Below are 12,751 nucleotides of genomic sequence, written 5' to 3' on the forward strand. Positions count from 1 at the left end.
TAATGGTACTACGTTAGCTGTTCTCCAGTCCTCTGGTACATCCCCTGTGGCCAGAGAGGTTCTGAAAATTTGTGTCAGAGCCCCTGCAATCTCCTCCTTTGCCTCCCACAGCAGCCTGGGATACATCTACATACATGTGTGCACAAATCGCTGAAGGTGGCAGGGCAGGTTGAGAAATCGGTTAAAAAAACATACAGGATCCTGGGCTTCATAAATAGAGGCTATGGGGTCGATTTTAGTGGAGCCATCAGGCGGGGTTTCAGGCGTGTGGGGGGGCGGGGGGAAATCCCAAAATCGGGGGTCCCGACAGCATCCCGCCCAAAACCCCGCTCCACACAACTTTCAGAGGCAGCGGGTACCCGCCCCGCAATGGGGCCCGCCGAAACCAGGCAGGAAGGGATTAGTGCCAATTAACTGCCTGTTAACAAGTAGGGGTTTTGTGTGGGATTCCCGACGGCTCCAAACCACGCCAGGTTAGAGCAGGCGGGCCGTCGGGCTGAAGGAGTTGGAGGGGTCGCGATGTCAGTGTTCAGGTGAGTGATGGGTGCATGAGTGCAAAGGTAAGTGTGTTTGGTGTGTCTAAAGTGTGTAAAGAATTTTTACTTACCTGTACTTACCTTAACAGCCTTTCTTCCTGTAGCCGTCGGGAGCCCATCACTCAGCCGGGACTTAAAGCTGAATGGCTGCGATCTGTGAAAAGTGACAGCCTTCAGCTTTGAGTGCTGCTGAGAGTTCTAACTGAGTCTGTGCAGAAGGACTCATGTTAGAGCTCAGACTGTCAGTGTTTCACAGCTTCAAACAACTGTCAAACACTGATATTTCATCTGTCAAGAACTCTTGACAGATGAAATTGCAGTCTGTGATGTCACCTGTTGCCCCTTAATTGGCCTGCTGAGCCCGCTGAGCGGGCTCAACAAGGGAAAATCACACGGATTGGCCGGACGTCGAAGTAGGCCGGTCTAAAACCCAAAAGTTGTAGTCCCGCCTTCTTCAGGAAAATCGACCCCTTACGAGTCCAAAAGCAAGGAAGTTATGATGAACCTTTATAAAACACTGGTTCGGCCTCAACTGGAGTATTGTGTCAATGTAATGAAATCTGTTTGTCTTGCCTGTATTCGTTTTGCACTCATGGATATTACCCTCCCCCACACGGTGTATAGTTTCACTTCCTCTTTCCTGACTAACCTGGAAGGTTCCAGGTCTTGGCTCTTGGCTCCGCCCCTGACTTCTTTTACTTAAAGATCTCAGGATCTGTATGACTCATTCCTGTGAGCCAGTCGGTGTGTTGAGATGTTAGCTCTGATCTTAGTGATTAAAAGCCAACTTGTTAAAGTCTATGGCCTAGAAATTCACTAGCCTTAGCGCCGCTTTTGAGGCGCTAGAGGGACTAGCGCCAGAGTTATGGCCAGTTGAAAAATTCCCTGGGGCCCTAAAGCGGCGTTGCACCGGTAGCACTGCGCCGGCACCGATGACGTCATCGGTGTGCGCAGCGTCCCGGTTGCCATGCCGACGGGCCCCAGCGCCGAAATTCACTTGCGGCCGCCTCGCCCGTGGCAGCCGCAACTAAGACTCTGGCAACAGAGTCCAACGTGTGTTTGCGCCGGCGCATTAAAGGCCCCGCGGCGGCCGGCCGCTTTCCCGCCGGCCGCCTGCCCGCAGCTCCCTCCCCGGACTTCTCCCCCCCCACCCCCCCGGAACAGATGCAAGCCCGGCACTTGTCCGAGGTGCCGGGCTCATTTTTAAACAGATTTGCGCGGGCCGCGGCCGGGTGCAGGCAGCTCCTCCTTAACGGAAGGAGGAGGCCTGCACTTCCCCAGCCTGCCGCACCGCATCGGGTGCCGCAGCGCCGGAATTGCGGCGCTAAACGGCAGCTAGCGCCCTTTTCCAGGCGCTAAGACCCTTCAGTAGCGCCGGCAGCCGTTTGGGCGCGGCGCTACTGAATTTTTGGCGCGCGCAGGGGGACTTAGCGCCGGCACTAACTTCCGCCGCTAAAGCCCTGGCTAAGCCAAAACCCAATTTCTAGGCCTATAACTTCTAGTTTTGTGGTTATTGAAGGCACATCAGTCCAATTCTGGGCACCGCACTTTAGGAAGGATGTGAAGGCCTTAGAGAGGGTGCAGAAAAGATTTACAAGAATGATTCCAGGAATGAGGGACTTCAGTTACGTGGATAGACTCGAGAAGCTAGGGTGGTTCTCCTTGGAGCAGAGAAGGTTGAGATGAGATTTGATCGAGATGTTCAAAATCATGAGGGGTCTAGACAGAGCAGAGAGAGAGAAACTGTTCCCATTGGCGGAAGGGTCGAGAACCAGAGGACACAGATTTAAGGTGATTGACAGAAGAACCAAAGGCGACATGAGGAAAAACTTTTTTACGCAGTGAGTGGTTAGGATCTGGAATGTTCTGCCTGAAAGGGTGGTGGAGGCAGATTCAATCACAGCTTTCAAAAGGGAGTTGGATAAGTACCTGAAGGAAAGAAATTTGCAGGGTTACAGGGAAAGGACAGGGGAGTGGGACTAGCTGAAGTGGTCTTGCAGAGAGCCGGCACAAGCTCAACGGGCTGAATGGCCTCCTTCTGTGCTGTAACCATTCTACGATTCGATTCTGACTCAGAGGCGAGAGTGCGACCCACTGAGCCATGGCGGAGAGTTGGAGACAGAGAGAGCGCACCAAAGGGAGGCTGGGAGAGAGAGACAGACGGGGGGAGAGTCAGAGAGAAAGACAGACAGAGAGAGAAAGAGAGAGACAAAGACAGAGGCTGGGAGAGCGAGAGAGCACAGGAGCAGGGAGGCTGAGAGAGGGAGAGGGAAACAGACACATAGACAGGGAGAGAGAAACACAGACAGAGGCAGAGAAAGAGCGAGAGGGAAACACAGAAAATAGGAGCTGGAGTAGGCCATTCGGCCCCTCGAGCCTGCTCCGCCATTCAATGAGATCATGGCTGATCATCCAAATTCAGTACCCTGTCCCTGCCTTCTCCCCATATCCCTTGATCCCTTTAGCTTTAAGAAATATATCCAACTCCTTCTTGAATATATTTAATGAATTGGCCTCCACCGCCCTCTGTGGTAGAGAATTCCACAGGTTCACCACTCTCTGGGTGAAGAAATTCCTCCTCATCTCTGTCCTAAATGGCTTACCCCTTATCCTTAAACTGTGACCCCTGGTTCTGGACTCCCCCGCCATCGGGAACATCCTTCCTGTATCTAGTCTGTCTAGTCCTGTTAGAATTTTATAAGTTTCAATGAGATCCCCGCTCATTCGTGAGGAGGATCCCATGACCCCCTCTACCCGGTGTGGTACTGAGCCCCACACAGAGCAGGAGGATCCCATGACCCCACACCGGGTAGAGTGAGGAAAAGAGAAAGGGGAAGGGGAAAAGCGAGGCAGGGACAGAGAGAGACAGGAGGTGAACTGGGAGCAAAAGGGGACAGAAGCAGGTATCTGAAAGTGAGGGAAATAGGATTCTAGCCTCTCAGAGCAGCTCCCGGTCCGACTGAGCGTCCCTCACACGCAGGGAAGCATCCTGACCGAAAGACAGCGACTCGCTAAGTACCACTTACCGTCTGAGTTAAACATGACGCTCGCTGGCGGTTCTCGGCCGTGTAGGGTGAGGTCCGGGTAACACTGCGGGAAACAGGCACAGGTTCAAACGTGGATCACAATGACAAGACTCTTGCCTGTTCTTCCTCTATCTTTTTCTCTCTGTCTCTCTCTCGCTCTCTGTGCATATCTCTCTCAATTTTTTCAAATTCAAATTCAAATCGCTTTATTGGCATGATAAGGTACATCTTATGTTGCCAAAGCATCAAAATACATTTATGGTTGAACACATAAACGCAGTTCTATTCATACATTGTATAAACAGGTATATCCCTGAGTGTATAAATATACATTCGCATTTGTTTACTGGTTGTCCCTCTGTTCATGGCAAGCTGTAACATAGTGTGCCGCCAGTGTTACACAGCTTCTCTCCTCTCCCAGTAGGTATGGGAGTTTTTGGTTGTCATTCAGATTTCTGAATTCAGGGCATATTTGTGAGAATTTTTGGTAGAAATTCTCTCTGATGCCCTGATATTTTTCACAGGCTGTGAGGAAGTGCATCTCTGTCTCCACTACTCCCTGACTGCAGTGAGAGCATATCCTGTCTTCTCTTGGCAGCCTGGTCTGCCTTTTTCGATCGCTAGGCTATGTTAGCTAAGTCTGTACCTTGTCAAGGTTCTTCTCAGTTTGTTATCCTTTACCATGGTCAGGTAATCAGCTATGTTGTATTGTCTGTTTAGGGCCAAGTAGCAATTGAGTTTGCTTTGGGTTTTTGTTGTTTCTGCCCAATATGTGAGATATTTTTCCTTTTGCTTAGCGACGATTGTGTTGGGTCGAATTCTTTGTGTTACCCTGTCACTGTCCTGGGGCTGGTTATTGTTAGTATTGTTAGTAGTTACTTCGCTGAGTCCCAGGACTAGTTGACTGAGGGTATTCTTCTTTATGGTCAGCTCTTGGCATTTCAGGGCGTCGTAGTGATAGCATTGGGGGTTGCTCATTTGAAGGTGATTCCAAAATTTGGTGGCTCTTTTTTGGATAGTGATTATTAATGGATATTGGCCTAGTTCCGCCCTGCATGCATTGTTTACTGTTTTCCTTTGAGTCCGGAGGATACTTTTACAGAATTCTGCATGTAGGATCTCAATTGGGTGCTTGTCCCATTTTGCAAATTCTTGTTGTGTTAGCGGTCCGCATACCTCACTGCCATAGAGTGCAATTGGTTCAATTACTGATTTGAAAATTTTGAGCCAAATGCTAATTGGGATTTCTATTTGGATTGATTTTTTGATGGCATAGAAAGCCCTTCTTGCTTTCTCTTTCAGTTCATTCACAGCCAGTTTGAAATTTCCCGTAGAACTGATTTTTAAGCCCAAGTATGTGTAGTTAGTGGTTTGTTCAATTTTGGTTGTTCCTAGTGTGAAATTTATTTTGGGTCCCTGATGTTTGGATCTTTGCTGAAACACAAGGACTTTGGTTTTTTGGGGATTTATTGTCAGGGCCCAAGTCTGGCAGTACGACTCTAGCAGGTCCAGGTTCTGCTGTAGACCCTCCTTAGTTGGTGACAGCAGAACCAGGTCGTCTGCATAGAGGAGGAATTTAACCTTGGATTCATATAGGGTGAGGCCGGGTGCTGTAGATTGTTCAAGTAGTTTTGCCAATTCATTTATGTAAATATTAAAGAGTGTCGGTGAGATTGGCGAGCCCTGCGTCACCCCCCGCCCCTGTGGAAAGTATTTTGTTTGTTTGTCTCCAATTTTAACTGCACATTTGTTGTTTGTATACATTGATTTAATTACATCATATGTTTTTCCTCCTACCCCGCTTTCGATAAGTTTCAGGAATAAACCGTCATGCCAGATGGAGTCGAAAGCCTTCTGGAAATCTATAAAGCATGCGTAGATTTTGCTCGTTATTGTGAACGTGTTTGTCAATTAGGGTCTGTAGGGTGAAGATATGATCTGATGTTCTATAGTTTGGCAGGAATCCAATTTGGCTTTTACTCAAGACATTGTGCTCCTCAAGGAAGTTTATAAGTCTTTTGTTTATGATGCTACAGAATACTTTCCCCAGGTTACTGTTTACACAGATGCCTCGATAGTTGTTTGGGTCGGTTTTGTCCCCACTTTTGTATATGGGCATTATGAGTCCTTTGTTCCAGATATCAGGGAAATAACTGACACTCAGAACCAAGTTGAAGAGTTTTAGGATAGCCAGTTCAGTTTGTCGTCTGTGTGTTTAATCATCTCGTTTAGTATGCCGTCTGTCCCGCAAGCTTTTCCTGGTCGCAGGTCCTTGAGTTTTTCAAAAAGTTCTTTTTCTGTTATTATGGAGTCTAGCAGGTTTTTGTTATCTTTTATGGCCATTTCTAGCTTTTCCAGTTTTTTGCATATTTGGTGTTGCTCTGGCCTTAGTGTGTTTTTCTGGTATAATTTTTCAAAGTGGTTTACCCATGTGTCCCCATTTTGAATGGCCAATTCGTCGTGTTGTTTTTTGTGTAGTGTATTCAAGTTGTCCCAGAAACAATTGGAATCAATGGATTCCTCCATGGAGCTGAGTGTATTCTTAATATATTGCTCTTTTTTGGTTCTGAGTGTGTTTCTGTATTGTGTTAGTGTCTGACAATAAGTAAGGCGTAATTCCTCGTTTTCTGGATGTCTGTGTTTTTGGTTTGATATTTTTCTAAGTTTTTTCCTCATGTTATGGCAATCTGGGTCAAACCATTTTTCATAGTTTTTTGTTTTGGGTTTGTTCTTGCGAGCTTTCAAGTTTGCACTTGTTGCCAAATTATCAAAAATATTGTTTAGGTTATTTACTGCCCGGTTTACGCCTTCTTTATTGTGAGTGTATATGTTATCCAGAAAGGTGTCCAAGAGAGCTTGAGTTGATGCATTGCTAATTGTTTTCTGGTATTTTTCCGTGTCGTTTTTGGCCCATCTGTACGATTTTTTGGTGTTGTACAGTTTACTGGGTTGTGTTTCTATGTTGTTTGTTTCTGTCTTTTTGAGATACATAGTAATTTGACTGTGATCTGACAGTGTTGTTTGTGGTTTGACTGTGAATGCTCTGAAAGAGGATGGGTCCAAATCTGTAATCATATAGTCTACTGTGCTGCAGCCAAGAGGTGAGCAATAGGTCGATCTTCCTAGGAGGTCTCCTATGAACCTACCATTGACAATGTACAGACCCAGGTTTCGACAGAGCTGTAGTAGCTGTTTTCCGTTGTTATTTGTCTGCTTGTCGCAGTTATGCCTGTATGGAAGGGAAGGGATGTCAAAGTGGTTATTCCCGAATACGTAATTGTTTCCCTGATTATTGGTGAAGTCTAGTTCTTCGCCCGTTCTTGAATTGAGGTCCCCACAGATCAACACGTTCCCCTGGGCCTGGTATTGGATAATTTCTCTCCCGTCTATGCGTTTGTCTCTCTCTCTCTCTCTCTGTCTGTGCTCCTGTCTCACTCTGTCTGTCTGTGTGACTCTCTTTTCCCCTGACTCTCCCTGTCTCTGTCTTTCTGTCTATGTATCTCTTTCTTTCTCTCTCTCTCACACTGTGTTCAAAATTATGAGGAGGTTTCGATCGAGTAAATAAGGAGAATCCGTTTCCACTGGCAGGAGGGTCGGTAACCAGAGGACACAGATTTAAGGTGATTGGCAAATTAGAGGGGAATTGAGAAGTTTTTTTCCACACAGGGGGTTGTTAAGATCTGGAACGCGTGGCCTGAAAGGGCGGAGTAAGCAGATTCTATGGGAAATTTCAAAAGGCAATTGTACATGTACTGGAAGAGGACTAACTTGCAGAGTCATGGGGAAAAAGCCGGCGTGTGGGACTAAATTGAACAGCTCGTTCAAAGAGCCGGCACAGGCACGACGGGCCGAATGGCCTCCTTCCGTGCTCTAAGATTCTATGATTTCCGCTCCCCTTTCCCGCGGGGTATTTGACTATAGCAGACATCACCGCCGATCCTGTCTGCCAGTGAGGAGTCACTGGACAGCGACTGGGAGCAAGAAGCCCGGCTGGTTTTCCTTTTCAGACACTCTCTCTAGCCCAGAGGTCAATTGGAGCGACACCTTGACCCCTGCCGAGATCAGCTAACCTAGCAGAGACTGGGATGGGGCTTGGCATCCTCCTGCTCTGTGTGGGGCTCAGTACCACGCCGGGTGGGGGGAGATGGGATCCTCTTGTTCTGTGTGCGGCTCAGTACCACACCGGGTGGGGGGAGATGGGATCCTCCCGCTCTGTGTGGGGCTCAGTACCACACCGGGTGGGGGGAGATGGGATCCTCCTGTTCTGTGTGGGGCTCAGTACCACACCGGGTGGGGGGAGATGGGATCTTCCTGCTCTATGTGGGGCTCAGTACCACATCGGGTGGGGGGAGATGGGATCCTCTGTGGTAAACCACTTTTATCGTTCACTATCGTTACACTATGGTTATCACTGTTTATATCGTTACACTATGGTTATCACTGTTTACACTGTTGTATCACTACACAAGGTCACCTCTTGTCACGCTGTTATACCTGGGCTGACCACAGCTGACTCCGCCCATGGCTCCGCCTGCTTGCCCAGGTATAAAGGTGGTCGACTGGCTGGTATTCCTCCTTGTTGGATCCGATCACCCACGAGGGTGGGCTCTGTTATTTAGCCAATAAAAACCTATAGTTACTAACTTAACTCGTCGCTTTTCATGAACTGAATTGATAGGTATATCAATTTTATTGGCTAAATTTTGAAATGTCTACAACGGAGCAGCCAAGCGACCAGTCAGACGTACAGCCTCAGCCAAACGGCCATCTACAACAGCCCCAGCAGCCGGCCTGGCTACAAGCCCTCCGGCCGCCGTACCTGGATCTAAACCCACAGGCTGCGAATTCAGCCCTCGACTTCGAACACTGGCTGAGCTGCTTCGAAGCCTACCTGGGAGAATCCGGCGTGCCTCCGGCATCCAAACTAAGAGTTCTGACCGCTCAGGTGAGCCCTAAAGTATTTGCACTCATCCGGGACATTGCCACATACGAGGACGCCCTCAACCTGCTAAAAGAACAGTATCGGAGCCCTGTAAACTCAATGTACGCCAGGCATCTCCTAAGATTCCGCTCGCAACAGCCAGGAGAGTCGGTTGATGATTTCTTACGGGTGCTGCAAATACTCGGCAGGGACTGTGACTTTAAAGCCGTAACAGCTGCAGAACATACAGATGGAAACATCCGAGATGCCTTCGTGAAAGGCCTTCGGTCAGACTACTCACGGCAAAGACTGCTGGAATCAAAGGACCTCGACCTGAAAACAGCTGCTACCCTCGCTCGCTCCTTGGAAGTGGCCCATCGGGACCTCGAGGCGTACTCCAGGCACTGTGCTGCGCGACCCTGGGACTCGGGCCCGACCCCGGCTGCAATACCCCTCGCACCGCCGCCTCTGGGACCTACCACAGCGTCGGTGTGCCGGAACCGATCGGGACCGCCACCCCCGGTACCGGCTGCGACATCGGAGCCCCGCGATCGGGCCGCCGGCTGCTTCTTCTGTGGCCAGGCGAAACACCCGAGGGCACGCTGCCCTGCAAAAAATGCGACCGGCTCTGACTGCCACAAGAAAGGCCACTTCGCGAAGGCCTGCAGGGGGAAAGCCACAGACGCCAGCAGTGCCTCATGCGAGTTGTGGGGGCGGCCATCTTTCATCAAGGCCACAGATGCCAGTATCCCCTCGTGAGTCGTGGGGGCGGCCATCTTTGATCAAGGCCACCGACGCCGGCAGTGCCTCATGTGAGTTGTGGGGGCGGCCATCTTCTCCGCCATTTTATTCAACGTCGTGGGCGCCGCCATTTTGTTCACCACACTCGACCGCCACCTTGTCTCCAGACCCGACCACCGCCTCACCCGCAGACTACAGCAACTCGCTCAGCCATACACTAGCCTCCGTCACACTTGACCAAGCTCGCCCGCATCACCTGTCCAAGTCCATGATGGACATCAAAGTAAACGGCCACGCCACGACCTGCCTATTCGACAGCGGAAGCACGGAGAGTTTCATCCATCCAGACACGGTGAGCCACTACTCCCTCACTGTCCGGCCAACGCGCAACCGGATCTCGATGGCGTCGAGGTCCCATTCTACAGACATCAGCGGCTACTGTGTTGTGACCCTGTCAGTTAGGGGCACGGAGTATAAAAATGTTAAACTTCTCGTCCTGCCCCAACTCTGCGCTGCCGTCCTACTAGGGCTGGATTTCCAATCCCACCTTCAAAGTGTCACTTTGGCATACGGTGGACCCCTCCCCCCGCTCACAGTCGACAACCAGCAGCTTTTAAACCGCCCACCGCGTACCACCTGCGGCCTATCCACCCTCAAGGTCCCGCCCCCCTCCCTGTTCGCTAACCTCACCCGCGACTGTAAACCCGTCGCTACCAAGAGCAGGCGGTACAGCGCCGGGGACAGAGCTTTTATTAGCTCTGAGGTGCAGCATCTCCTGAAGGAGGGCATCATCGAGAGGAGCAACAGCCCCTGGCGTGCCCAGGTCGTAGTCGTTAAGACCGGCAATAAAAACCGCCTGGTCATCGACTACAGCCAAACCATAAACCGGTACACCCAGCTGGACGCATACCCCCTTCCCCGCATATCTGATATGGTCAATCAGATTGCACAGTACCGGGTATTCTCTACCATCGACCTTAAGTCGGCCTACCACCAACTCCCTATCCGCCCTGAGGACCGCCAGTATACCGCCTTCGAGGCGAATGGCCGCCTCTACCACTTCCTTAGGGTTCCCTTCGGCGTCACCAACGGGGTTTCGGTCTTCCAAAGGGAGATGGACCGGATGGTTGACCAGAACGGGCTGCACGCCACGTTCCCCTATCTAGATAACGTCACCATCTGCGGCCGCGACCGGCAGGACCATGATGTTAATCTGGAGAGATTCCTCCGTATGGCCCAATGGCTGAACCTCACCTACAATAAGGAGAAATGTGTGTTTAACACCTCGCGTCTTGCCATCCTCGGCTGCGTAGTAGAGAACGGAGTCATCGGCCCCGACCCCGAAAGAATGCGCCCCCTCATGGAGCTTCCCCTCCCCCACTGTCCAAAGGCGCTGAACAGAACCCTGGGGCTCTTCGCCTACTATGCCCAATGGGTGCCCAATTATGCGGACAAAGCCAGACCTCTCATGAAGTCCACCTCCTTCCCCCTGACGGCAGAAGCATGCGCAGCCTTCTCCCTCATAAAGGGAGACATTGCTAAGGCCACAATGCATGCGGTGGATGAGTCTATCCCTTTCCAAGTGGAGAGCGATGCATCCGACTTCGCCCTAGCTGCAACCCTTAACCAGGTGGGGAGACCTGTGGCCTTCTTCTCAGGGACCCTCCAGGGCCCTGAGATCCGACACTCTTCGGTCGAGAAGGATGCCCAGGCGATCGTGGAGGCAGTACGACGCTGGAGGCATTATCTGGCAGGCAAACGATTTACCCTCCTCACCGACCAGCGTTCGGTCGCTTTTATGTTTAATAACAAGCTGAGGGGCAAAATCAAGAACGACAAGATCTTGAGGTGGAGAATCTAGCTCTCCACCTATGATTATGATATCTTGTACCGGCCTGGTAAACTGAACGAACCCCCAGATGCTCTATCACGAAGTACATGCGCCAACGAGGGTGGGCTCTGTTATTTAGCCAATAAAAACCTATAGTTACTAACTTAACTCGTCGCTTTTCATGAACTGAATTGATAGGTATATCATCCTCCTGTTCTGTGTGGGGCTCAGTACCACGCCGGGTGGGGGGTGATGGGATTCTCCTGTTCTGTGTGGGGCTCAGTACCACACCGGGTGGGGGGATCTGGGATCCTCCTGCTCTATGTGGGGCTCAGTACCACACCGGGTGGGGGGAGCTGGGATCCTCCTGCTCTGTTTGGGGCTCAGTACCACACCGGGTGGGGGGAGATGGGATCCTCCTGCTCTGTGTGGGGCTCAGTACCACACCGGGTGGGGGGAGATGGGACCCTCCTGTTCTGTGTGGGGCTCAGTACCACACCGGGTGGGGGGAGATGGGATCCTCCTGCTCCGAGTGGGGCTCAGTACCACACCAGGTGGGGCGGGGGATCTGGGATCCTCCTGCTCTGTTTGGGGCTCAGTACCACACCGGGTGGGGGGAGATGGGATCCTCCTGTTCTGTGTGGGGCTCAGTACCACACCGGGTGGGACGGGGGATCTGGGATCCTCCTGCTCTGTTTGGGGCTCAGTACCACACCGGGTGGGGGGAGATGGGATCCTCCTGTTCTGTGTGGGGCTCAGTACCACACCGGGTGGGGGGAGATGGAATCCTCCTGCTCTGTGTGGGGCTCAGTACCACACCGGATGGGACGGGGGATCTGGGATCCTCCTGCTCCATGTGGGGCTCAGTACCACACCGGGTGGAGGGAGATGGGATCCTCCTGCTCTATGTGGGGCTCAGTACCACACCGGGTGGGGGGAGATGGGATCCTCCTGTTCTGTGTGGGGCTCAGTACCACACCGGATGGGACGGGGGATCTGGGATCCTCCTGCTCTGTGTGGGGCTCAGTACCACACCGGGTGGGGGGAGATGGGATCCTCCTGCTCTATGTGGGGCTCAGTACCACACCGGGTGGGGGGAGATGGGATCCTCCTGCTCTATGTGGGGCTCAGTACCACACCGGGTGGGGGGAGATAGAAACATAGAAACATAGAGATAGGAACAGGAGTAGGCCATTCGGCCCTTCGAGCCTGCTCCGCCATTCAATGAGATCATGGCTGATCTTCGTCTGAGATCATAGCTGATCTTACCAGTTCAGTACCCCGTCCCCGCCTTTTCTCCGTAACCCTTAATCCCCTTAGCCTTCAGAAATATATCCAATACTCTCTTGAAAATATTTATTGAATTAGCCTTCACAGCCCTCTGTGGCAGGGAATTCCACAGGCTCACCACTCTTTGAGTGAAGAAATTCTTCCTCATCTCTGTTTTAAATGATTTGCCCGCTATTTTTAGACTGTGGCCCCTGGTTCTGTGCTCCCCGGCCATTGGAAACATTCTCTCTGAATTCAGCCTGTCCAGGCCTGCCATAATTTTATATGTTTCGATGAGATCCCCTCTCAATCTTCTAAACTCCAGTGAGTACAAGCCCAAACTATTTAATCTCTCTTCGTAGGTCATTCCCGCCATTCCAGGTATCAGCCTGGTGAATCGCCGTTGCACTCTTTCCATGGCAAGAAC

At 51.1% G+C, this 12,751-nt stretch overlaps 1 protein-coding gene across 1 annotated transcript in view; it reads right to left on the reverse strand.

Annotated features, from left to right (window-relative positions):
• LOC147119638 (uncharacterized) overlaps positions 1-6,894 on the reverse strand; it is a 31,839-nt gene extending 24,945 nt beyond the window's left edge. Inside the window, exons 1-2 of the mRNA XM_085985181.1 lie at positions 6,709-6,894; positions 3,563-3,626 (exon numbers count right to left, since the gene is read on the reverse strand). Coding sequence (XP_085841307.1) covers positions 3,563-3,626; positions 6,709-6,711 — 67 coding nt within the window. The 5' untranslated portion in view covers positions 6,712-6,894. The remainder of the gene's footprint in view (positions 1-3,562; positions 3,627-6,708) is intronic.
• Between the last annotated feature and the right edge of the window lie 5,857 nt (positions 6,895-12,751).

The sequence above is a fragment of the Somniosus microcephalus genome, chromosome 4 (genome assembly GCF_052327205.1).
Source record: "Somniosus microcephalus isolate GS21.2 chromosome 4, FLI_Smic_1.0, whole genome shotgun sequence".
Classification (NCBI taxonomy): Eukaryota; Metazoa; Chordata; class Chondrichthyes; order Squaliformes; family Somniosidae; genus Somniosus; species Somniosus microcephalus.